At 37.7% G+C, this 27,917-nt stretch overlaps 2 protein-coding genes across 3 annotated transcripts; both read left to right on the top strand.

Moving 5' to 3' along the window:
* Nucleotides 1-15,210: 15,210 nt before the first annotated feature.
* On the top strand, nt 15,211-22,054 carry LOC149095568 (uncharacterized). 2 transcript variants are annotated; one of them, XM_089281898.1, is made up of 5 exons: nt 15,211-15,402; nt 18,016-18,282; nt 20,201-20,407; nt 20,639-20,851; nt 21,626-22,054. In XM_089281898.1, exons 2-4 carry the CDS (start codon nt 18,214-18,216, stop codon nt 20,834-20,836), a joined length of 474 nt encoding a protein of 157 aa, XP_089138024.1. In that variant the 5' UTR covers nt 15,211-15,402; nt 18,016-18,213; the 3' UTR covers nt 20,837-20,851; nt 21,626-22,054. The 2 variants fall into 2 exon arrangements, with proteins under 2 accessions (XP_089138024.1, XP_089138025.1); XM_089281899.1 differs by lacking the exon at nt 15,211-15,402 and having other exon boundaries at nt 17,870-18,282.
* An 87-nt stretch (nt 22,055-22,141) lies between these two features.
* Nucleotides 22,142-27,670, top strand: LOC149095567 (uncharacterized). The gene is made up of 4 exons (XM_089281900.1): nt 22,142-22,876; nt 23,924-23,966; nt 25,760-25,807; nt 27,062-27,670. The coding sequence occupies exons 1-4, from the start codon at nt 22,724-22,726 to the stop codon at nt 27,148-27,150; spliced, it is 333 nt and encodes a 110-aa protein (XP_089138026.1). The 5' UTR covers nt 22,142-22,723; the 3' UTR covers nt 27,151-27,670.
* The last annotated feature ends 247 nt before the right edge of the window (nt 27,671-27,917 follow it).

The following is a 27,917-nucleotide window of genomic DNA, read 5'->3' as shown; positions in this document are numbered from 1 at the left end:
CCATTTCCTGACCTGGTGTGGGACCCCTGTTTTAACTATTACACAGAAAGCTAAACCATAAAATTTATCGAGAAATGAGGCTCCCAACCATCACCCAATTCACAGATTCTGACATCAGACTCATTACCTTAGAAAAACCACTTCACTAACAACTGGTTCAAGTTCAGCAGTAACTTTCCTTGAAACCCTCAACAACTACCATCCCTCTATCAAATTCACCATAGAAGTGGACACCAATACAGTTGACTCGTTATAGTGCACATCCTTGAGATCGTCATTTGTTGCCGTTATAGCAGGGCTGCCTGCAGTAGAGGGGTGAGATGAAAATGACTCAATACAAGTCATATAAACCCACATGCAGTGCACATACTGCTTTGTGCTTTTAAGCAAAAAATTGTAATATATGTAGTATAGGTCAAAATAGTGTACAAACTACCAGTAGTAAATACTCCAAGACAACAGAACAATGACAAATCACTCAATACATTCAAGGTGTCCCTCGTAACGATTGAGAAACACTAAAAGAATCAGTGTGGGATCATATGAAGTGTTCACAATTTTGCAATAGGGATAGGATAATAGCCATAAATCAATGGCTGCTCCATCATTCAACTCTCTGCCAGACAGTGTCAGAAAATTGACAGATTAATTTTCATTCATTAAGGCCATAAGACACCGTCTGTTTCAGAAAGATTTATTATTAAGATTTAATAATAAATGCTATTTTCATTCTAACACTTAGTAGTTTGTAGTCCATTGTATTAGTTTTAATATTAGCTTTAATGTTTCAGTTTTAATATCCTATTATATTTTTTTTCTGAGATTTTTACAGTTGGTGTGATATCACAGGATTTTTACCGACTTAACTAAGTGCAGATGTAGTTATATTCTATTTTGCCAATTTTGACATCTAAATTATGGTTTTTCATATATAGCCTCTATCAGTAACATCAGGCTGTCCATAATAGCAGGGGGTCTGCAAGGCAAGAGTTGTCTGTAGTGTGCTACCAGTTATTGCAAAAGAAAGGCTGCAAACTAGAAAGGAAAGATCTCTCGCCTTATTGTAAAAGCCTTGCCAACTTATTACCACTAAGGCAATGGATCAACACCGTATGCTACACAAAATGACAGCAGCTGCCAATAATTTTTCTCTTAAAAACATGAAAGATGACTGATTGATACTTTCAGCAGGGCTCGACTTTCAGGAAAAAACCTTGGGGCCAGCTGGCCCCTTAGTTTTCATATTAATTTTAGTCACCAGCAAAAGTATTTCAGTCAGCAAAAAGCATGGAAAGGTAGTTGCCAGTGAAAAAATTGGGTTGCATTGGTGACCCCAGCAGTCACAACGTTGAGCTCTGATCAGCTTACAAGCACCAATCCTCGCCCATGCCGAAATCTGGGGAAGTTCTCTCTCTGATGTTGCTGAGGAAGGAAGGTTTCAAGAGCTAATCAGAGAAACTTCTCCAAGCTAAATGCAATGCCACATGGCCAGGGCAAAGGCCACAAAAAGACTGCAAGTCAGATGAAAATGATGACCAGTCTCCACAATGCCCTGTACCCTACAGGGCATGATGAGTCCATTGTTGCTAAGACATGTTTTCTTTGTTTCTTCTTTTAGTCTTCGACCACAATTTTGATGCATTTTGTGTTTAAAAAAAATCAGTTCATAGGCCATCATCCTGTTCAATATAACTAAACAAAATCCAGTAACAAAATTAATTAAGGACCATGGCACAGGTGTAGCTTATTCATCTTTTTTATTTAAGTTTGCAATAAATTATTTTCATTTGCATGAAAATAATTGAGTGATGTTTCTTCTATGCACCTTTCATTATTATATACCAGTAATTTGTCATCATATCATTATTGTGGAAATTATTTCATTTCATTTTAATTGTTTTGTGTACCGGTTTGTACCAACCGATTCCTATAAATGGCTTGTTCTTTTCAGGGTGTTTTCACGAAAGCTGTGAAACAAACTATTTCTTGATGAATATAACATAATATTGTCTACTGCATACAATATTTCATAAAGACAACTATTTCAGTTTAATTATTACTTTAGCATATTTAGCTTTGTATCATCTCATTACACCAGGATCTCTCATTGCCAACAACAATTGTAATCTATTGGCAGTGTTTAAAACAGCTATTTCATCTACCAAAGGCAGCCCTAAAAGCTGATTACTGAATAACATTCCCTAACAGTCCCTGGTGCAGTTGCAATTTTAAGATCCACTGGACAACGTTTTATGTCCAAAGTCAAGCTGGCTTCACCTCTTGACTGCAAGAGAGGAATTATGCACACATTAGTGCAACAGACCTTTGACTTGGGCATGGCTGAAAAAGCTGAGGGTGGGCTGATCGCAGGAGATAGATAAATCAGGTACATAAATGATGGACCTGAAGGGGAAAAAAATTGTATGTTCCAATCAAGCAGCCATGTAAGGTGCAAGACTTAGCCAAAGTTTCTGTCAACATCAGCCTGTTGAGAAATATTTTTCACACTTGATTTGCAAAAAAAATGTGACTGTATGTTTCAGCATGCTGCAGTTTGTTGTTTTCTGTTGAAGTCATCTCAACTCAAACGATGTTTTTGAATTAAAGTCAACAAAAGCAAATCATTCTGTAAAAGCTGAACGTTGAGGGCAGGAAGGTTAATGTATATAATATTACTCGGCATTCTTTACCAGGATAATTGAGTCATAGAACGACCAACCACTTGTCGTTATAGCAGGCAATTTGTCAGCTTTCAAAAATGAACTTGAAGTTCATTTAGGTATTTATATAATTTTACTTTTGCAAAACGCTTGCATATGATTTTTACTATCTTACTATTATATTGGTGTTGCTTTTCTTCCCTTCATTCATGTTTGTAATTTCAAGGAAGTTTTCAATTATGGCCAACCTTACTTACTTCCTTGCAGGGTGCCTATTTACTTCTGTTTGTGACTAATCATTTGTCATTGCTTTGTTTTACTCTTTCATCTTGTTACTTCTATTAATTTGTATATTTGTATTGTACTTTCTAGTGTTACACGAACCCTTTAATTGGTGCAAAGTTTACAGATCTAGAACAAGAAGAAGTCCTAGGTCCACAACCTACAATTACAAAATAAATGTCAAAGAGTTACCTCCAACAGTAATAATAATAGTAATAATCATAATGTCTTTATTCATTTGATAAAAATGCATATCAAGTGTTACAATTAATAAAAGATAAAATGATTAAAAAGATATCTAAAAAGCAGTTTTGCCTCCAGCAATGTCCCCAACAATATATGCTCTCTTTCCATGGTCTTCATGAAGCAACCGACTGTTGACATACAACCCACAGTAATCCTGTGCCTGTGCTGCTCTCCTCCAAACCCCAAGCTTCTCAGCTAAACACCCTGGGTAATCCAACACAGGAGAGCATAACAGAAACAGCCCCTGAACCAATGGCAGCACCATCTCAAAATATATCAGACTGTCCAGTCGACCAACCAAGTCCAATGTTATATAGTAAAGGGAAAGTGACTTGCCCTCAGTCTGGATCAAATACCCAATAAGGCATGAAACAAAACAACCTAACTGAGATTAGATCAGGCTGTATGTCCAAACCACTTGTGTGCATAGACCTGTGCACTACCATTTCAGCCATCAGTATGGGGGCATGAAATGGTGACATCCCAACATTACAATGGACACGGTGTGCAGTATGCATAGTGGTGAGGCAGAGACTGGCCGTTCTCTTAATACTGGAATCTTGAAAGCCAATAACTAATATCTCATGATTAAACTTTCACACAGGTCCTCAAATTCACAGGATTCTGCCAGCTGGCCCACTCACATCATAATCAATCAATAACCTCATGTTCAGCTTGATTGTTGAATTCATCAAAACTTCAGGACAACTCGGATTAATATTAATCCATGGATTATAATAATAATAGATTATTATAATTCAGTAATAGATTAAGGCAAGGCAAAAAAATTGGAAGGATTAGATTATTAATATCATTTGGATTAATATTAATCTCAGAAATTAAAAAGTTGCGACAGGCCTGCACAACTCCCATTGTACCCAAATGCGTATTTTTTGCCTTTAGCGTTTGTCATGTACTTACGCATTGTTTAGACTCATTTTTATTGCAAGATTTGTTTGAAGTCTCTACATGTTTGCTTTCAAGGGACAAAATACGAAGCTTTCCGTGAACATTTTACTTACTTGCATTATATATTATGATGCCGGGCCAGGCTGTGATAAGAACTGTTTGCAAGCAGTAGGTAATCCTTATCACAGAAATCATACTATTTGTCCTCGAATGGTTTTCTTCGGAGATGCTGTAGCTTTACTTCAAGAAAGCTATATGTTTCTCTAGATACAAATTTTATGGATTGTTGAAGCAGTTGAACAGTTGGCATCATTGTCCCAGGTTAGAAGTGGCAACATTCTCATTACAGTGAATAACAAGACATGTATAAAGTATCATTATCAATGCATACAGCATATATTATCAGCAAGGTCACTTGCCAACATAATGCTAGGGTTCTTCTGTACAGCTGAGATTGGCAGCAGCTCTTCAGTAAGTCAGGCGCCCTCGTGGACCTCACCAGCTAACCAACCAGCAACAATAGCCCCTTCTATGACATCAATCCTGAAACCCTCTCCTTCATCACAAACTCCTACTCTAAGTCCAGTATATACGTAGACGGTCCATTTTATGAAATGCTCCCAAGGAAATGGCAATCTCTATGGATCCAACTCAGAAAGGCTAAGTCTTTCAGCAATAACTGGAAGGGATTCACAGATTTCCCTTGATGACGTGCGTACTGACATCCATTTCACTTTGTTATTTTTTAAGTTACTCAAGATCTTTATTCTATTCTACATTAAGAATTTTCATGGCCCTACAAAAAAGTCAGTTGCAACTGTACTGTATTACCAGCAGAGCTGACACAACTGCCAACTTCTGCTACTAAAATATCATAACCATTAATAAAGATTGCAAAAGTTGACTGAGTGTAACAACATAAAAGAGTTTTCTTCACAAACTACTAGCACAAGAAGCATATCCATTGTGGTTGGAATAGAATATTTTCTTTATTGACAGACTTGTACAAATTTGTGCTGCCAAGTCTGTGTCATATGAACGAAATATTTCCACAACTTATATAGTTATGTAAAGCGATTGATACCATTATTTAACAAATTGCCAAGAGATAGTGATAAGGATGCCTTAGATTGTTAAATGATGTCAATCTTCAGAAGCTTTGGTCAAAGATTAATCCTAGGTAGGAATAATATTAATGCCACAAAGGATTAATAGGAATCCTATGTGGGATTGATATTTATCAGATTAATATTAATCTTACATAAGATTAATATTAATCCTGATTAATTAAGGCATGGCTCGAACCTCAGTAAAGGATTATAATAATCTATTACTGGATTATAATGATCTATTACTGGATTATAATAATCCATTGCTGGATTATAATAATCATTAGGATTAACATTAATTCGATCGATATTAATGCGAGTTGTTCTGAAACTTGACCCCTTAAAATAACATGTTTCTGTGGCATAAAATGGTTGCTTAACTGAGGAATACAGAATCTTTTCAGGGTGTTCCTGATCTGCATCAGTTAAGATAGCAATATTCATAACTTCAAATTCACAGTTCTGGTGCTTTTGAAGGCAAAAATTCCTTGATCACACTGCTACTAATACACAAATTTGCTGCCTCTCGTCCCTTCTGACACCAGATTGAAGCTTGACATATTCAAGAGGTGAGTGACACTAACAAAAATAAAACCCAGGAAGCCATAGATATAATTCTGCCCTTTGTTATAGATCCTTTGGGTTAAACATGCGATGCTTTATAATCTTCTTTAATGAAAAGTTGTTGAGACCATAGGATTTGCATAAGAGGGGAGCTGGAGGTCTGCTCATCTACCATGACTAATCTTCAGTAGAATTTTGTTCTTGCAGAGTAATTTTCAAATTCTTTTTGTCTCAAAATTTCTTTTGAGACGAAAAGGCATGATGTAAGATTGCTGTTTTTCCACTTAGTTGAAACATACCATTTCTTATATTGAGGCCTTACATTCATGCATTCAAGCATACAATGTGTGGTTATGTGTACATGTACATCTGCGCACCCTGTGTGATCCCTGCCTTGCAGAGGACTTTTCACAGCTTTAGACTATTTGGTCTAACCATCCCTGATTGCTCAGAGCGTGAAATGTTAAACTGGATGATAGAGTATATTATTTTCAAACCAATACTCTATCGTCTCTCTATAAAAATTAAAATAAAAAAAAAGATTATGGGGAATTTTTATCATCTAATCCTTACAAAGACACTTGTAAACAGCTGTTTCTGCCTTTTTAAAGCAACAGTTAGCTTTTTGCTGCATGATCAAGTAAAGGGGAAAATTTTAGCACCTGGTGCACTGCAGGTGTTGAAATAAACCCCTTAAACCTTCTTACCAAAGAATAAGCAAATGAACAAGACTGACAACATTAACTTCATCATACAATGCATTTTGAATGTACTGTAATCTACCTCAAGCAACTTAAACCAAACCAAGTATTCACACTCTGCATTCCGACAACACGCAGGGCTGGTGATTCATTTTGCATCAACTTGACGCTGTTGTGCTGTCCTGAAACTCCGCAAGCTCCATCGCCAGTTGCAGTTTTCTAATAACATCATCACTGATCCCATCCTATGCAGTTGAATTTCTCAAGTAGTTTCCCATATAGTTGTCATGAATCATGCCTGTTTTAAAATACCTCCAAGAATATTTCATATTAAGTTTCATGTTCCATACTAAAAATGCAAAGTACATTAACATTTGTCACAATCACAAATATATTCTGCAATAAAATTAGAGCAGAGGAAGGGGAAGGTGGGGTTATCCATCCTGACTTCTTTCCTGACTTTTTTCATTTCAAAGCTGGACCTAAACAGGTTGAAAGGCTGGCCATTTTCTTTCGCATGTGTTGGAAGATTAGACACTGACAAAATATGTTGACTTCGACATCTTGCTTTTGAGTCTTGCAAAATTCTGGTTGGTATTAAATTACAAGTCATGAGAGTTACATGAGCTCTTTAAGATCCAGTCACTACAGACCTTCGATTTCATATTAAACTCCTCACTCTTATCACCATTTTAGATGATCAATCTGATCAAGAACAGACTTAAAATTAATTATGAGCGAAGTATCCACCATACCAATACATGCCAATCTGGATGCACAACTTCAAGTTTTACTAATTTAGAGGTTTTCTGTTTCTCATTGCTATCCCAAACTTAAATCCACCCAATGAAGGAAAGTTTGCTTAAAAGTTATTTATAATATAAAATTTTAGGTTTGACCAGCAAAGCTGCTTGGAGACTCTTTATTATCTATGGACGTTCCCTTAAAATAGCCTGTGGCAGTCTGGCCAACTTATAAATTTTGTCTTTTCCATATCCATTAATACTTCCCAAGCCAAAGTCCCATTATAAGGTATAAACTGTACCAGACAAATTAACTGGAAAAGGTGGGAAAGGACTATACTTAAGCGTTACCTACCAGTAAGTCCTAAGTCAATTCATTGCCAGCTGCTAGCATCAGTCAACTACATGTACATGTATCTAGCCAGCTTAAATTTGGCTGCTCGAATATCCAAATTGATGCATGGTCTGCCTTTGAGATGTTGAATCAGAATTCTTCATGATTTAAAGTTGACATCACAAGTGTGCACTGTTGACAATAACTTTTTTGCCAATGTTGGGAAGGGTTAGTGGGAGGTTGTGCGGGGGTAGGAGCTGATGGCCTAATGGTAAATCAGTTGGACTCTGGATCAATAGGTCCAAAATGGAGCCCAAGCCAGAGTTGCTGTGTCATGTTCTCGAGCAAGACACTTGACTCTCCCAGTACCTCTCCCCTCCAAGGAGTGAAAATGGTACTGACCGATTGTAGGAGCAACCTGACAAAAACAAGGGGTAACCTGTGATAGACTAGAATCCCATCCAGAAAGAGAGTGGCAATACCCCTGGGCATTTCATGTTGCAGAGACCAAAGGTAAGCACCAGCACTGATGAGCCATCTGGCTCATCCATATCCCGAAGGGGTGGAACAGAGTTCCCTGCCCTGCAGCCGGTGAAATAATCACTAGAGTGTTCTCATTCTGAGCCGCAAAGACCAGACGAGGGATTTGATTTCCTGTTTAAAGCAAACCTTTTCCCATAAAAGTTTAACCCCCTTGACTGGATGTACCAACAAAACGTTCAAGTGAGGGAGGGAAAAGGACATTGGTTAATATGCATTTCAAACAGACAGCTACACTGCAGACGGCTGGAAATGTAAAATGACAGCTTGGGACCAGGGTAATGGTGGATCATGGAATGAGGAGAGGACATCGGAGAGTGATGCTCCTCGAGTGCGGCTGTACAGGCAAGTTGATTCAAGAACCCACAATGAAGGATGATCCCCCAGTGGTGATGTGGTTGGCATGTGGTGTTGTGGTAACCAAGGCCACTATTCAGATTTCTGAAGGAGCCATTTCTTATTATAGAAAAAAGACAGGCAGCCTTTGTAACAACAGTTATTCCTTTTGATATTTAAATGCCACATCTGATAGGGATGAAACCCAGCTTTTGATATTTGTTGAAAATTGGGAGAATAATGCATTCCATGCCCAGTAGAAATAATGTTACATGTTCCAAGCCATAATGGCAGTAGGTGGGGTGGAGAGTGAGACATGGTGGCGGATCTTTCCTTCATGTCAGTGACATTTCTGTCCTTCAGGCATTCAGTTCAAGATGCTCAAGTGTATATCTTGCAGGAACTACAGTGCAAGGATTTTCTGGCTGTGATGAAGCAAAATCATCCATGCATTCAGAAAAAGTACCACGTGATGAAATGACACATCTTGATGAAGAGGTGGCTAACAGCAATCGCATGAACTGAGGAGGATTCAGGTTATCTGCCCAAAGGTGTCACAGCAACAAAGATGCTGCACATGCACCCCTGCCCACGCGCGCCAAACTTTGCCTCCAACCATGCGCTCCAGTGCCGCGCCATCACCACATCTGCATTGCCTCCACCTTTGCTGCTGTAACACCTTTGTGCAAAAGCATGGTGAATCCTCCCCACCTCATGTGACTGATGTAAGCTACTTCTTTGTCGAGGTGTGTCACTTCATTGCTTGAGACTTCTCCTAAATACATGGAAGATAATGCTTCATCACAACTAGAAAATCCCTGCACTGTAGTTCCTGCAAGAACACACTCAAACATCTTGAGCTAAATGCCAAAAGGATGGAGACGTCTCTGAAATGATAAAAGGATCACCAACCATGACTTTCTTTCCACCCCATCTGCTGCTCTGTTATAGTATAAAACATGTGACATCATCCCAACCAAGCATGCAATACATCATTTTCCCAATTTTCAACAGCCAATCAGAAGCTGCGCATCATCCAAATAAGGTGTGTCATCTGAATATCAAGCACGAATAACTGTTGTTTTATAACCTATCTTTTTCCTATAACAAAAAGACTCATTCAGAGGTCTGAATTCTAACCTTGGTGACCACAATAACATGTGCTAACCAAATCACTACTGAGGAATTCTCCTTCACTGTGGACTCCTGAATCAACCTGTCTGTACCACCAGACTCAAGGGGTACCATTCCCTGATTTCCCACCCCATTACACAATCCACAACTGCCCTGGTCTCAATCTGCCATTTCACATTTCCAGTCGTCTGTTGCATAACTGCTTGCTAAAAGTGCATGTTAACAAATGCCCTTTCCCTCCCTCACTTAAACGTTTCATTGTATATCCAGTAAAGGGTGTTGGACTTAAATGGTGAAAGGTTTGTTTCAAACAGGACACCAGATCCCCCTGCCAGTCTTTGTGGCTAAGAATGGGTACATTCCAGTGATGTCTTCCCTGGCTACAGGGCACGAAAGTCTGTTCCATTCCCAAGGGAACAGAGAAGCCAGATGGATCATCAGCACGAGTGCTCCCCTCCAGTTTCTGTAACATGAAGTGTCTAGGAGTGTTGCTTCTCCCCTTGGATGGGATGCTAGTCCATTGCAGGTGACCCCCAGCAATTGTCAGGTTGCCCTAACAAATTGGCCAGTACCATTACACTCTTGGGTGGAGAAAGGCATTGCAAGGGTAAGGTGTCGTGCCTGAGAACATGACACAGCAACCCCAGCTTGGGCTCCATGTTGGACGTATTGATCCAAAGTCCAACTAACTAACCATTAGGCCATCAACTCACCACCCCAACCTACAACCCCCGGCCGGCCCACCACCCCTTCCCAACATTGCCAAAAAGTAATTGCTGACAGTGCACACTTGCGATAACACCTTTAACTTGAGAAGAATTCTGACAAAACATCTCAGTGACATGCCATATATTAAATTTGATATTCAAGTAGCCAAATTTAGCCTGCCTTGATACATGTAGTTGATTATTAGAAGCAGTGAGCAAAGTTAGGGCTTACCAGTAAGCAATGTATATAGACTACAATTGTTTCTCTTTTTGCTGCCTGGCTCATTCTCAGTAGAGTAACCAGTGAACTCTTAATGTATTCTCTTCCTATGGTTAGACGTTTGTTTTGCTTTATCCTGTTAATTTGGTCAGGGCTCGACACTAATGGTAGCCAACTTGCCACAGGCTAGAGTAGGAATTAAGTTTTGGCTACAGAGCTGGGCGCTATTTTTTCAACTTACTGGCCTGGTGGCTAGTGACAACTTATATGTCACTAAACAAAAAAAAAATTGCTAGCCAAGTGTTGATGTTGACTGGGTGCAATAACAGCAGAATCACTAGCAAGACTTGAAAACACAATGCAAGCGACTCTCTTTAATACATTATGGAATTAATTTTAAAGGAAAAAATACACAATGCAATTTTGCATCTGAAACCTCTTGACCAGTTGACATACAGTTGGCACACCTTCTGTCACGCTTGACTGGTAATATTAAACACAAGGGCGAACCAATTTATGACCGAATTGCACTGGTTTTAATTTTGTTCAATGGCCTCATGTTTTCCTCACATCAAATCTCTCAAGCCAACAGATCACAAAGAAAAATCCAGTGATTTTCCTGAAAAGACTTTAAGGACTCTTTGATACCTCCTTGTAAAAATATCCAGACCCCAAGACGTCATTGTAAAAACTGTCGAGACTTCTTCAGTCTCTTCACAGACAGGAGCTGTAGAATTCAAACTGTTTCAAAGGCAGCATTAGCAAAATTTGACTGCTAATAAAGGTCAAAGGAAATAAATCTTTCTCACATAATTATTTCTGCAGTGGTAAGTTCTGTCAGTATGGAAACAACAACAAATCACCTGTATGTTGTTACGCTAAATGAAATGTTATCCCTTTACAGTTCTGCACGATTTTGTACATGATTTTATCAGGGTGCTCATGTTTTGTGCTACTAATTTGTAACAAGAAAAGAACATCGATGTATGCTTTCAGAAAATGCTGTCTTGTTTGTCAAATATTTCTTTCAACATAATAACATGCTCAGTTTTTATACCCTTTCAAGTACCAAACAACGAAAAGTAAACATGATAACACCACAATGAAATTCTTACCTTGTTTCCGAGAAAAGTGTTAGTGTTTGTCTTCATTGAGGAAGACAGCAACTAGTTTGGCCAATTTCATTTTGTTTACTAGCTAAAGTGGCTAGTGGAAATCAGAAACCTACTGGCCAAAACAAAATGTCTCCTAGTCTGTGGCGAGGTGTCTACCATTAATGTCAAGCCCTGTGGCTAGTAGGTTTCTGATTTCCACTAGCTGCTTTGGGTTAGTCTCAAGCAATGAACTGACACACCTCGACAAAGAAGTAGCTTACACCAGTGACATGAGGTGGAGAGGATTCACCATGCTTTTGCACAAAGGTGTTACAGCAGCAAACGTGGAGGCAATGCAGCTGTGGTGATGGTGCAACACTGGAGTGCATGGTTGGAGACAAAGGTTGGCGTGTGTGGGCAGGGGTGCATGTGTAGCATCTTTGTTGCTGTGACACCTTTGGGCAGACAACCTGAATCCTCCTCAGTTCACGCAATTGCTGTTAGCCACCTCTTCATCAAGATGTGTCATTTCATCACCTGGTACTTTTCCTCAATGCATGGATGATTTTCCTTCATCACAGCCAGAAAATCCTTGCACTGTAGTTCCTGCAAGAGATACACTTGAGCATCTTGAACTGAGAAAATCATGCACAAAATCATACAGAACTGCAAAGGGATAACATTTTATTTAGCATAACAACATAAGTGATTTGTCATTGTGTCCATACTGACAAAACTTACTACTGCAGAAATAATTACATGAGAAAGATTTATTTCCTTTGACATTTATTATTAGTCAAATTCCACTAATGCTGCTTTTGAAACAGTTTGAATTCTACAGCTCCTGTCTGTGAAGAGAGTGAGGAGGCCTTGACAGTTTTTACAATGACGTCTTGGGATATCGATATTTTTTACAAGGAAGTCTCAAAGAAAAACAGAGTTCTGAAAGTCTTTTATTGGAACTGGTTTAGTAGTAGTATTGGCATTATTGGACAATCTAGTCCATAATTTTAGCATGTTAGTAATTGTACATTTCCTTAAACATTTTCTGAGATGGCTTTGGAGTCCGATTCGTGATCGGCGGATGCAATGACAAGAACCACAGACATAAGTGGAATCAGTGGATGGAGCAAGGGCCCTGGCCTTCTGACGTTCTCTCCTGGTATCCGCTGTGATGTGCAGAAGCTTTTCTCCCTCTCGTAGGGCTTTGGTGCAATTTGTTTTCCACGCACTCCTGTCACTGGCAAGAGTCTCCCATGAATCGATTGGAGCTGGTTTACACACAAAGTAATTACCAACAATAGGTATTAAAGAGAGTCGCTTGCATTGTGCTTTCAAGTCTTACTAGTAATTCTGCTGTTGTTTTACCCAGCCAATGTCAACACTTGGCTAGTTAATTATTTTTATTTGACTAGTAACATAAGGTGTCACTAGCCACTAAGCTAGTAAGTTGAAAATCTAGTGTAGAGCAACCTCGTTCCCAGGGTCTCTAATCTTACCGCCCTCTGGAGCGAGCGACGAGAGACCCTGGCTGGGTCTGGTCACATCCCACTTTGACAATTGAGAACATCAGGGAGGGGTCCTCTGTAATCAGCAATTTATTGCGTTGAGCTTTGTCGAATTCAAAGTATTGCCCTGCGACTGCCATTATCTACGGCGTTTATCAATACTTAGCTTTCAGGCTGAAATTTTGAATAATATCTACTCCAACGTTTACCTAAAGGTTAAGCAAGTCTGTCTCAGGCAATTTAGTGGTCGTGATTTTCAGTGTGGCCGTCTTACCCACTGGATTTATGGAAAGTCACTCATATTTCAACTGTGGGCGTCGAGCAGCACAATTTCATCCCGTAGTAATTGTTGTTTCTCCTCTGAATGCACACGATCAAATTGGTGCAAAAAACATAAGAATGTCTCCAGGAAAACGTATAACTTTCCCAAAGTAAAGCTACGACAGTCTCTGAAGAAAAGCTGGACGAAGATAAATATGATATTCGTGCAACGCACTTTGCAAACAGTTCTAATCAAATAGCCAGGCCCGGCGTCACCTGCGGTGTCACAATATCGAGTGCAAGTAAGCAATATCTTCGTGGAATATTTTAATCTTTGTCCCTGGAGAGCCAATACTTAGAGCCTTAAAACATATCTTGCAGTAGAAACGAACCTAAACAAAGTATAAGCACGGCATGGCAAATTACAGAGGTGTCAAACTCTGAGAAGCGACGTGCACTTAACAGCGGAAACCATGCAGACCTGTGACCTCTAAAAATGCTGTAACATAATCAAACGACTCCGCTCAACTGATAATTTCCATTTCTTCTTGCAACATGGCCAACCAGGGTCTCTCTTCACTCACCCCAGGGAGCGGTAAGATGAGAGACCCTGGGAACGAGGTTGAGTGTAGAGCCCTGTTGGTAATTTTTTTTCATTCTTTTTCAGAACAAGAGCAAGACAACAAAACACAATTTTGCTATTCCATTTTTGGGGGCTATTTAATTTCCTTTCTTCTGCTAACCCTCTTCATTCACCTTCACCTATCTCTTTTGTGACTAGGTGTCACACAACGCCTCACCCCTCTTTATTGCTGTATCTTATCCACAAAAAATTATTCTGTTCCACGACATATGGTTCTATACATGCTAACTTACAGGCAGCATCCACTACCTGTTAAGTACACTAATATAATGCAATATCAAACAATCTAACTATCAGTGAGCAATGGACAATAAACACACTCGAGGCAGGAAAGAATATTTTGCAAATCCACCAAAATGCGAGCAACAGCGATGAAATGCTGCAAGAGAACAAGGAACTTTGGGAAAAAAATCAAGAACCGACCAAACAAATATCTACTTTCCATTGAGGTATGATGGATACTTCACTAAGACTAAATTTATAGTTTGTAGTTCGCTCAAGTATATACCGAAGGGCCTATCTCACAAGTTGATCTTGTCACCATAATTTTCAGTGGAATGAAGCACTGCTCATAAAGCCCATATCCAGATTTTACTTGTTCATAACCATAACCTGCACAATTAAAAACATTTTGTGATCTTACCGTAAAATAGCATGCACAACTTGGGCCTTTCAATTCAAGCTAGGGTTGTAAAGCAGCGACAGCTACTGTAGTGACCTGGTTAAACATAGATATCAAAGCTAGACTTCCTTCAAATGACCGTAAACTAAACATGAGCAACATCTTTGGTCAAAAGCACGATGAAATAACTGCAGCTTACTTGATTTAAAAACTCCCGCGTCTTCCCCAAATTGAATATTTGAACACATTCGGACTAACCTCCTCAGGAGTAGGCCTACACCGAGTGGTTGCGAGTACAGTCTCGTTTGACAGCGGTTTCTGACAATGGAAAGGGACGTACTAGAAATCTGACCAATCCTCGTTTAGCTTAAAATTTCCCAATCTAAATCCAACATGGCGGACGAATTTCTACTCATGGGGTAGTTTGTTCCCCTAATCCTGAAGCGTTGAAAGGCTGTTTCTTTCAAAGCTACTTTCCTTGACAGAAGGGGTTCAAGAAGGCAAGCTATTTCTTTGTCCTTAGGCCGTCAGAGTAGTGGAGGAGCGTTTACTACTCATGAAAATCGCCGAATACAGCAAGAGATAAAGTGAACTAAGATCAGAGATCGCCTTGGTTATGTTGCCATTGAGAAATCTTCCCTTCCAACTGGGGCAGTTTGTATTTGGTGCCTGAAAACTTCAACTGCAATAAGATGCCGTTACTGTGGGCCTCAAACGTTTTTGTGTCGCGAATGGGCTAGGAAACTTCATTCCAGTATCACCACATACCATGTTTTAGAGTTGTAGAAGGTACAGCAATGACCTGATCATCTCTTTATTTAAAAAAATTGACTCACTTTACTTAAATGTACATTTATACGTACATGTAGTTGTTGCAAACTATTAGCTTTAATATATAAGCTTACACCGTGTGTAAAACATCTGTGTAGTAAAATACGTTTTATCCAAGAACAATCACACAGAAATTAATCTTAACCCCACCTAGTTCAGAAGTAACCTTATCTGCCAACACTATTAATTCAAACTTCAGTCTGCTATCTGCTAATGACTGGCAGCGATGTAGCAGGATACATCCTGCTACATCGTGATAGTTTACGTGTAAGCTGGTTTAAGGCCGTTGACCGTACATGTTACCCAATGTTATAAAACTAACAAATTGTACTAGTGTACTAATTATAGCTAGAAACAACCAGAAACAACAGATCAGTTATAATTGCTAGCACTATATTTTATACATTGCCACTAAAACTTTTGAATGTTTCATCATAATCTATTTACCCTTGTTTAATCATATGTATTTTTATTTAGCCTAGTATATTACTTACTTCCAATATAGTTGTATGCACTTAGGAGCCTGCCTGATTTCTTGCTAGGTTAGTTAGGTACCCCAAATTACAGTGCAGCTCAGATATATGCAAACTACGCATACGCATTTTATACGACCATATTTTGCATATACTCGTACATCAATACGCGCACATATGTGCGTGTATATGCCCACATATACAGGTATATATGTGCATATATGTCTCTTTGTTATGCATTCCCATAGGTTTCTTTATGTGAAGCATTGTTAGTCAAACAAAGGACATTATATTTCTGGGAATGAAAATGCTTCAAAGCGAAATTTGCATATGGTTAAAACATCGTGCCAATCAATGAAAGCTATTATATTTTGAGTTTTCAATCACTTCGCAAATTCACTGACAAACTACCGTTTATTAACACTTGCTTGATCTTTAGCTACCAAAAATGGGAAGAAAATTGAAGCAGTCTCTTGAACTCCCTATTTTAACACGTGAACTCTATGTTTTTACAAGTAAAGATCTATGTTTCAGCACGTGTCGGCAAGTTGTTTGCAAATGTTTCTTTGTCTGAATTAAGCGTTCTGAAGATCCTAGTCAAAAAAATAAAATCTCTGGTTATATTTGACACAGATCATTTATTCAAATGGTAAAATACTCTTTCCTTGACGAAAAAATTGTTTATCCAAGTTTCTATGGTGCGCTGCTCATGTTTAGTTATTTTTTCTGCAAGAAAAAGTTCTGTGTTTCGACATGCATTGGCAAGTCATTTGCAAAATGTTTATTGTCTGAACCGTTCTGAGGATCCTTTTTGAAAAAATGATATCTCTGGTTCATTTAAACTGTGAAATAATCCTTCTTTAGCCAAAGAATTGTTTACCAAAGTTGCTATGGCGTGCTGCTCACATCTAGTTATTTTTTTTCTTCAGGGAAAAGTTCTGTGTTTCAGCATGCGTCGGCAAGTCGCTTGCGAGATGTTTACTGTTTGAAGGCTACTTTGAAGTATTCCGAAGACCTTGTGGAAAAATGATATCTCCCATTATACATGTACATGTATCTGACACAAACCGTTCATTCAAATGGTAAAATACTCGAAGTTTCTATGGTGCGCTGCTCACATTTTGTTATTTTTAATTTTCTTCAAGGAAAAGTTGGGTGTTTCAGCACACGTCTCCAAGTTGCTTGCTTGGACCCGTGTTCACTTTGCGTCAAAAAAATGTTATCTTTCGGTTGTGTTTGCTCCATGAAGATGAAATTGCTGAAGCGTGTATCCCCAGTTCTATTTGACAAAAAACAGTAAATTTATGATTTAATGGCAAAATACTCTCTCTTTTAATTAATATTCAGTCAGTTAATTTTGTGTCAAGTGCCCAATTGCAAAATGTTAGTTTCAGCTTACATTTTGCTAATAAGTCGTCTGAAGGCATATGTGCATATACTGTATACATGTGTTCAAAATAAAGAAAACTCTTTCTTGCTCTGGGGCAAGCTGTCAAGCCATTGAAAACAACAATGACCTGTTACGAAAAGAAAAAAACAATAGGTTAGCTCATACATACATGTACTAATCAGGCATATGCGTATATACTGTATAATTATGTGTATATGCATACGCGTATGTGCGTATATATGTATGTATACGCACATACGCATATTGGGCTGACGCGAATTACGCGTATTTTTTGGTTCGGATATATCTGAGCTGCACTGTAGTAGTACTGCAGCCAGTTAGAATGTGATTGTTATTATTATGATTTTGCACAGGATGGAATGTTTGTTCCTCTTTTTCTAAATCATTTCATTTTGAAAAAATTTAATCACCACTGCTTGTCTGTGGAGATTCAGAGTATCACCTGTATAGATGAATACGGTAAGATATTTTTTGGTATAAATTTGTATATATGATTACAAGTTTTGTTATTAGTATGTTAAAGTTGCATAACTGCAACATGGATAATTATTTACCAGTTTATCAATTACACGGTTTTGCATATAGGTAACCATCATTCCAAGAGAATTGCATTCTCAGTTTCAGGTGTAGTGCATCAAGTATTTTGTACTTGTAATTGATTGTTTCTTTTTGAAATGTGCATTCCAGGGTTTTTTCAAGAATAGCAGTTATTCCTATCAGTAAAGTTGGTGGGAAACAAAGGTTGGAACACTGCCTTAGTTTAAAAGCTGAATTACAGCCAGTCCTTGAAAGGACATTTCTCAGTGTAGGGACACTGATAGAGCTGGGATCCTCCTTTGCAACAATGAGAGAAGATGACCTTTTTAAAGAGATGTATGTAACATCATGGGAGAAACAAGACTGGATATGAGGAGCCAAATGAATTATGCTCTTGTTTTGTTTGCAACTGGAAAGGTAAGTATATAGGCAGGTAATGCAACAAAATTCTGACAATCTTGATTTTGTTTTCGGTTCTCTGAAAATACTTTAGAGAATCAGTAAGAGAAATTTCCTTTTTTTTTTCAGAGTTTGATCTGTACTCCAATTTTCAATTTAGTTGAACCTAAGGAGTAGAGTTTATTGTCTGTGTTATCAAAATGTCAGTAATATTATAGAAGTGGAAGTTATTTGAATTCTGGTTTCCATGCCAGGGCAAAGTATGTGAATCCATACCATACTTTTAAAAATATGTGATATTTATGAATGTGGGTCTTATAAAAGTTGTGAAATTTAACAAATTGACACTGGTTTTTTAAGTATCTGTCCTCTTATTAATGGTAAATTGCATCATAAAGTTCATTGTCAAAGTAGTCTGCAGATCCACTTGCCTTCATCCATACAACTTTGACAATGTAATATTTATGACCAAATTTATCATCAATAAGAACACAGATGCATAAGAATCTGCTTGCTGTGTTTTTTATTTTCATTACAGTGAAACCTGTATTAGGCAGACACCCTTCTAGTGATTGCTAGGCAGACACCCTTACTAGTGTCTGCTTAACACAGGCTGTCTGCTCAAAACAGGTTCTAGTATGTTGTGCAATAATAGTCAATTATTAACCGTTTTGTAACACAACTTAGCATGTAACATCAAAGAATAGCGAAGACTGCTCATAGCACAATGTCCAGTTGATCACTGCATCAATCTGGAATAATCACTCAGCTTAAAAACGATATTGCTGAACAATGTACAGGAGTCTCAGCTGAACGTTTAGAAGTAAAATGAGCCCTTTAAGTGTCCGCTTACTGCAGGTTTTGTGCAACAAAATGTCTTAATATTGGTGTCTGCATCTGTTTAATTAAGAGGTGTCTGCTGAATGCCGGTTGATTTTTAATTACTGTAAATGTGGGAAAAAAATTTTGGGACTTATTAAAGCTGTTGTCCACTTAAAAGAGGGTGTCTGCTTAATATGGGGTCTGCGTAATACAGGTTTCACTGTTAACAAAATCCAAAATTGTCAAATGGAGGCTTCACTAGAGGAAAACACCGGTTAAAAGCTAAATTGAATTAAGCCAAAATGATCCATAGAATCACGGCCTTTATTCCACTGGGAAATTCCTGAAAACATACTGAATTATTCCCAAGTTTAGTTTATTTTCATCAAATACTCGAACACAGCAAAAAAAGGGTTCTACTGTATTGCGGTAAATTTTCATGCCAAACTACAATAATTTACCCAATCTTTTTCACTTCACAGTTGAATTCATTATATTCACAAGCTGATCTTCAGGTTAGCTATCTGTTAATCCTGTTTAGATGCAATTTTTGGCTATATTGAGAAAGCAAAATCATATGCTAAATGTCGCTGAAACCGTTCACGATGATGTCAGCTGTGAGTCTGTACTCCTACTGATGAGAAAAATACATGTAAGCCAGTGATCGTGCAAGAAAGTAGGCAGTCATTGTGAACAATTAAATGTACTTGTAAAATTGAGTCTCTCTATAACCACTGACAACTGATGAAGATGGGCTACAAACACAAGACTATATATTTTTGATTGTGACTTGATCTTTGTACAGACAGTTTTGTTGAGCAGACATACATTGCTATGGAGATTAAGAATGAGATCAATGGTAGTAATATAGAATGAAATTTATGAAACCTGGGTTTCAAAACTCCCTAGACTGTTAGATGGGAAACAGTTATATATTACGGATGTGGTCATGGCATTTAAGAATTGAGTCATAGAGGGTTATTCATTAACAGTAAGAAAATAAAAAAATCTTACAACATGTACTTTTGGCAAATTATTTGTAATAGCTTTACCTTAGACTGACATCAATAAAATACCGCAAGGGAGCTTAATTTTGAAATTTGTTTCCTTGTAGATACTAGGGAAACTCCAATTGAAAGAAGCCTATCTTAATATAGTAGAGAGCCTCTTCTCTGAGAAAGTAGTGCCCAGGCACATGCAGCTTCTGGATCAAGATGAAGGGAGGGCAGACAGTGCTGTTGATTATAATGAGGAGGAAGTGGCAGAGATGACGGCAGTGGTCAACAGGATTGTTCAAAGCTGTTCCGTTGTTCCTGAAAAGGTCTTGCTTAATTTGGTTTTGGTTTATTATATACTTTTGGATAACATGTCAAATGCAATAACTTATAATTTGCTTGAGTGAAAAATAATGTACAAATGACACAATCCTGAGTTACATGTAAGTCAGGCTGCAGGAATTAATCACACATACATGTAAGACACATTGCTCATTATAGCCTAATACTGTTTAACCAATCTCATTTTGACTATGTAATTGTATATTTTTTTTCAGACAAAGCATTTCTTTATCCCAAAAACATCTTTAACCAAATGGAAGTGTGGCGATGTCTTAGGATTTAAAGTACTTGTAGATGAAGCACTTGTTTTCACTGGGAAGAGGATGTGTGGGATGACTGACTTTGCCAGGAAGAGGACAGTTGTCAGGATGCTTGCACGTTCAAAGGCGCCTTTATTTCAACCGAGATACTAATCAACAATGATGAAGGTATATGCGTATAGAGAAGACTTGTGACATTCTTTTAACAGTATTTTTTGATGGTGATAGTAAACAACACACCAAAGGTGTCCAGGGCTAGGAACTGAGGATATATGATGTCACAGGTCAATGAGTGACTGCCACTGTGACTAGCATTTACTGTTCCCCTGGTTCCATTTGACTGTTATTAGTTATGCAGCCAAGACAGTGATGTGTTGGACAACTATAATGATAATCTCATGACAATCTGCATGCGTGCATTCACTTTGTCTATAGCTGTCAGAGCTAACTAAATATGATCATGTTGAATTCCAACTTGAAAATTTACAAATTTACCATTGATAGTGATTCCGTTTTCCTCAAACAGTATGCAGAATTTTATTATTCCAAGTTGTTGTTTTGTACAATGCAGATTGATTTAAGAAATGTACCAAGATTGATAACTCAGATGCAGAGCCCTTATACAGCTTGTTGAATCTTTTGTTTGGTGGCATTCGTGTTTCTGTCATGGTGGTGGTTGCATTAGCCCCCTGAGTAATAAGTTTAAACTGTTGTTAAAGTTACTAGATAACATTATCTGTCAAAAATATATTTTCTTTGATGTTTTTGTATTATCATTGTTTTTACCTCCTTGTCATGTTTAAAGCCTTTTTTGAGATAACAATAACAGACACCATGAAATAATTTTTTGGCTTTTTTGAAATGTGGTCTATATACCAACTTGGGAATAAAGTCAATGTACAGAACTCACTTTTTCTGTTTTGTTTTCAAACATTCGTTCAGCATATGAAGAAACCAGAGAATCAAGTTTTTGGGGATGTCCTCAAAGAGGTAAAATAATTAAAATTGATCAAGTTATAACTTACTAACAGTTAGTAATAATCTTAACAACAAACGAATGTAGTTCCCATTAACAGCTGTGCTGTCTGTCTTTATAAAGTACTGCCAATTAAAAATTAATTTTTAATCCTTCTCTTTTGCCATATTGTGAGACATTAGCTTCTCACTTTAACCCATTGACTCCTAATTTTTATATTCTAGAACAGGGAAGTGGATGGTTTATTCACTGTTGAAATGACGTAACTACACAATGTTTCATTTATGCACACAACCTTAACTTGTTAAAGATGTATGATTTTAACAATTTTTCTGGGGGCCCACATGGGCATTTGTAGGTATTTTGAACTTTTCTTAAATTCACAAAACTAAAAATGCAGCAGGACTTGTAAACATAATTTTTGAAAATAGTTTTCCAAAGGGTCTTTCAGGTAAAATAAAATAAATTATAAAATTTCACTCCTGCATGTTGCATGATTCTTCATATTTACAGGCAAGAGCACAAAAGTAATTATATTGAGTATTAATGAATTTTTTATAATCAATTTCTGTAATATGTTAATAAAGTAAGTTCTAGATTATTGTTTTTATAGGTATCAACCCCTTTGGAGACTGTTGTTGATGATGACGAAATTTTACTTCAGAATGTTCGCCAAATACTGAAAATACCTTTTTGGAACAATATTATGCCCTTTTATCGTGACAAAGTTAGAGCAAATTATGTCCTAAAAAGGACTTGACTGTCTATCAAAATTAATGCTATAAATAACAGTTCTCTTTGTAATACGCTTTGTATGTTCAAACCATGACAAATGGTTATAATTGACTGTGGTCTTTTCATCTTTGATACCTGCAGAAATGGAATCTCATAGGTCTAAAGGGCCAGAAACTGGAAAGGAAGAAGGTGATGAATTATAAATTTTATTTGGCAGTATAAATGCACTTTAGAAATGCAATAGTTGCGCTACTTTCTGATGGCAATGATATATCTCTAAGTTATAATAATTAAAATTAAAATATTTATTTCATGATATTTTTATTGAAATGAGAGGTACTGAAAGAAACTATACAGAATTCTATACAAATGTCCAACTAGTGGCTCAAACAACTAAGTATTCTGTCTCAATTTTGTTGATTTCTATATATTTAGGTACCAACAGTAATGCCAGAATGGACCAGGATGATGTGGACAAATTGGTAAATCTGTTTATTGGGATTAGCTGTGTATTAAAGCACTACAGTACTGACGTTTTTTCAGTTACCACAATGTTTTACACAAAAGGTTTAAGTAAATGCTCAGACAGGCATGTTGGAAAGTAATTCCTTGCAGAAGTTTGTAATCAAATGATGTAATTTGGCAATAAGGTGGATGAAAAGGAATGAAAACTTCTCTTCTAAAAAATGGAAAAACAATACAACGCTTTGTTAGATGGCTTGTGTTTGTAGCCTTTAGAATGCGAGCTCTGATTAGCTTATTATACGGCATTATTCTCCCGTAATGCCCACGGGTCGATTACGGGCCTGCTAAACTAAAGCAAAAAGCCATATAATAAACAACTTATTAACCTCGAACATTCAGTCCATAAGGAAAAATCTCAAGCCACGGCCTTGCCGTATTGACTTTGCTATTAGGGAGTTTAAGAAGCTACGACGACGACGCCGAGGAAAACGTCGATTAAAAAATGAATTTATATGTTACCTACGAATCTCGTGATACTCTTAAGTCATTTACTTTGTTTATGACTGTCAAAAGTATCACGAAACTGAATCTGGGACACAGAGATAAATTTGAAATAGAAATTTCAAACCTTAGCTGTTGTGGTTTACGTTGTTCAGACAACGCGGAATTTGGCCATTTCACGTTCTTGTTTTGCAGGGGACGGCAAAGAAATGTACCAAGAATCATAACGCGCGTGCACAGTCATTGTTCTGCTCATTAAACCTTTTGTTTAGCGACGTTGCCGTTGCCGTCGTGGCTTTCTTAAACTCTCTATTGCTCGGTTAATGCGGCATGGTCCCGGTTTGAGATTTTCCCGTAAAGACCTCACTCTCGGTTAATTAGTGGTAAATATTACCATCCGAATGCGAAATTCATCAAATGTGACTGACTGATCACATGTGATGAGTTTTTAGAATCATTTAATACAAGTGAAAACTTAAGTATGAACTCGGCCTAGTAAAATATCAGTTGCTTTAGTTTCACAGTACTTGTTCATGATTCTTATATCAACATCTGATCAACAGGCTTTGGATGAAGAGTTCACAAAGGCTGCCCTGGTTAGAAAAGGTAAATGTCATAATATTTATTTATTTCTTAATGTATTAATTTAGTCAGTAAGTCAGTCAGTCAGTCAGTCAGTCAGTCAGTCAGTCAGTCAGTAAATCAGTCTGTCAGTCTTTCAGTTACTGATTTATTAAGGTTAGGCTGCGTTAAAAGGCAACAAAATAAGCAATATATTGCAAAATTACCATTTATGTTGTGGTGCACATAAAGTAAAAACACCAAAAGCAGCCTCCATGAAGCATTTTCATTGGTTATTTTTAAGGTGGCTCCCTAGGGTAATTACGAACACCCTCCCTATAGAGCGCGAGTTAGAAAACGAAACTTAGTTAATTTCTCTTAAAGTTTTACCCGAAGAGATTTACCAGTATGGGTACTGTTAAAATAAGGCTTATGTTTTGGTTGTCAACTTTTGGATTAACGCCGTTACTATGGCAAAATCTAATCTAATGACAGGCAGATGTATTCCTCATTTTGACCTAAACTCCTTAATATTTATACTTTCCTTTGGTGAAATTGTTTCATACTTCTCCACATCATGGAAACGATACTGGCTGACACTTTGAATTGGTAAAAAGTCAAGGTTGTTCAGACGGTTTTTCCAATAATCTGTAATTTGTCATTATTCTAAATATATTAGATTAGCTCTGAGAGATTTTCACAAAAATAGGGTATTTTATTGGAATTGTTTGTGGTTAGAACTGAGCCAAATTAAAGAAAAATTCACCCAAGGGAACGCGAGAAAATTAGCATTTATTTGGTCACGCTGACGCCAAAAAAATCAGGAAAACACGCGTGGTGTCACGCGTGGTTATTTATTTAAGTGCGCGCTCATGAATGAATGAAGGATGGACTTGATTGAGATTGTGCTGTACGGCATGCGCAACGGCGTGTGCGGCCTCTACGAGTCTTAACAAAAATGGCTTCGTTCACCAAAACCAGGGAATTTATTCTATTCTACCACATAGGCTTGATTAATGACGAGGATTTCTTTCTCCTGCATCCATTTTACATCTGCGAGACCTATGTGGATTTGCCTCTCAGGCTTAATTTCAACCACAAAACAAGATAATACTGATAAAAAGCTCGATTACAGCAGGATCATGGTGTTTGTACAACGTGATCAGCAAGAAAAAAAGTTTGATCCTAATAAAATACATTTTGAACAGCAAAAAACAGTTATAGCTCAGCTCAGTACATACGGAGCTCGTCATCTGCGACTGTTCGGCCCGGTACAAATACGACTGTCGCTCACGGTAGATGGTTAAATCGTTTAAATTTTCTGCAGAAATGACAAAGAAACATTTATTTTGGACGGAATTTTATGATTCCATACTTTATCTTCGAACTAGGCTGTTTAAACAGTGAAAAAAGCGTTAAAATGAGGATTAAACAGCTGGCTTACACGAGGGAAAAGCAAGGCCGGAAAGTCGTACTGGAACGCGCGTCATGACGTCAATGGAATTGATATTTACTATTTGCCGCCTTTCTTGTCCCTAATTTATAATTGCTCATCAGGCATTTTGGATGATAGTATCAAAGAAGTAAATTATTCAAAGTGAAAGCATGATGTTCGGACTCCAAAAGGTAGTCGTTGGTCACATGATTTAAAGGAAAATGCATATTTCATTACGCACATCAGTACTGCTATCATAATTAGAATCTACCCTGGTACACATGTTATACGACCCCATTTTTGTTTCTCCTCTGTGGTCGTTGTAAAGGGGTTACATTTTATGGTTTTTAATAACAGTAACAGTAATAGTGATTTAAATTGACTCAGTTCTTTGTTGTTTTAGGTGCTGACAAGCAGTTAGTAGATGGCCTACACCAAGGTCTTACAACAGGTATTTTTACATCAAAGTAAATGTGGAAAAATGAACTGAACAAAATGGCACCAATAGAAAATGAATGGTACTGCAGGGCAGGAAAACAATGAAATCCTGTTGCTCAGTGGGCCAGTACATTTCAGTTTTCAGCTGCCCCTACTAAAATATTAATTGCCCAATAAGTCTGCTTTGTTCATTCCTTATCAACTAAAGGCCGCCGCACACTAGCCGATTTTTTGTCGGCCGACAAAAAATCGGCTAGTGTGCGGCGGCCTTAACAAGACTGCTGAGGCTAATTTCACTTGCCCACCGGACTATCAATCTTCCATTTTCACTAGCCCAAGAGCAAAATTTACTTGCCCTGGGCAATCGCAAGTGGTGTTTTTTTCCTGCCTTGTACTGAAGCTATCAGCAAGGCTACCTAAAGCAGCTTTCTCCAAAGACAAACGCACTTGGGATTGTTTTAAAAGTATAACGTTTCCAGCAATTTGCAAACTCAACCCAGGAAACACCAAACATAAACTCTTTGATAGGCTGCCCTCCCTCTCCTCTTCCAATGCTGTAGCAACACAAAACAATTCCATGTGGGTAATTTTGCAGTAAGCTCAACATTTAAAGGGGTGGAGCAGAGCAAAACTAATTACTTTTTAAATACATAAATTGTCTCTAGCTGTAGAAAGGAGTGGAACTAGTATGGGCACAATGAAGCATTTTGAATTCCAGTATACAGAGATCAGCTCAACAGGCCGTTAATTACATGTTAAGACAGGAATAGAACTTAAGTGGACGGTTTGGAGGGCACTGAAATAGAGCTTTGCAAATATTTCAAAATGAAGCCCTCGACCCATTTCTGACCTGCATGGAATTTGGCCACTTCGAAGAAAAATGACCAATCGGAACCAGGGAAGGTGATCTTTTTCGTATACAGACCAGTGTCGTTTAGGAGTCCAGAAAATTTGAAACCAATTGAGAACGAACACAGTTGAATTTGTGAAGCACCGAAACCTCTATGCTGCCTACTCTACGGATCCCATATTTCCTGGCCAACTATGATTCATAATTACATATTATACACAGTATTTTAACTTGAAAGAGCCAAAGAAAAGACACTTAACCTTTAACGTTCTTGATCCATTTACGAGGATGGTTCCCCTTATTCTCAATAAGCGTCTTCATTGGATACTTTTCTTCAAAGTTGCTAGGATCAAGTAGTCAACAGACACAACAAATAAGAACAAAGGCACTCACCTTTTATAATTTATTATCTTCTAGGCAAGAGGAACCGTAAAGGAAAAAGTTGGAAGAAACACCTTGAAGAGGATTACTCTTTTTCTCTGACAATTCAGTTCTGGGAACTGTAAATCATTCATCCAACTGACTTTGTCTCGTAATTGTACTAACGAAAGGCCTTGCGGAGGATGCAATTAAGGTGGCTACGACTGCATGGTCAAACAAGATTGATAATCATATCTTCCTTCGAATAGCTAAATAATGTCGAAATGCTCTTTTCATCAATTTTAACCATCGTTCCCGTTCCCGTTCCTGACAAATGTAGATCGATTTTTACTTTTTTCAGGTGTGGTTTAACATGAAATTGGATTTTTTTACAGTACTGAGAAAAGCGTTAAGTCAGTGATTTATATTAAAACACTAATATTACTGGTTTACTTAAAATCGAATATAAATAGGGCTTATTTTACAACTCCTGGCAAATGTTTTTCAAGAACAGTGCGAATGAGGGATATTGGCTGTTATCGCATTATTCAGCTTGTACTCAATAGTGTTTGTAAGTAAGAGCATTGCACATTCTGAAGAATTTCACACTACCACGGTCTCTGTAAATTTCTCTATTTTGTTATAATAAAGCTTCCCACAATGCCACCTTATTTTAGTGTTGTATTTCCCCAAACTCTTTTCACATAATCAGTATTTAAGGTGGCTCCCTATAGTTTTACGATCGCACGCGCACTGAGGACGAAAAGTCGAGTAATCCGCGCGCGCTGAAAGGAGAACGTCAGTGTTTTTGGATATTTTATGAAGTCAACATGAGCACAAAAAGCAAAACTGACAGTGAATGTTTTCTTTTGGTATCAAACATGTGGGACGGCATGGCAATCATTTACTCTTC

The sequence above is a fragment of the Orbicella faveolata genome, unplaced genomic scaffold (genome assembly GCF_042242905.1).
Source record: "Orbicella faveolata isolate gen_17 unplaced genomic scaffold, um_ofav_v1 contig_50, whole genome shotgun sequence".
NCBI classification, from domain to species: domain Eukaryota; kingdom Metazoa; phylum Cnidaria; class Anthozoa; order Scleractinia; family Merulinidae; genus Orbicella; species Orbicella faveolata.
This window is presented reverse-complemented; position numbering and strand designations above follow the sequence as displayed.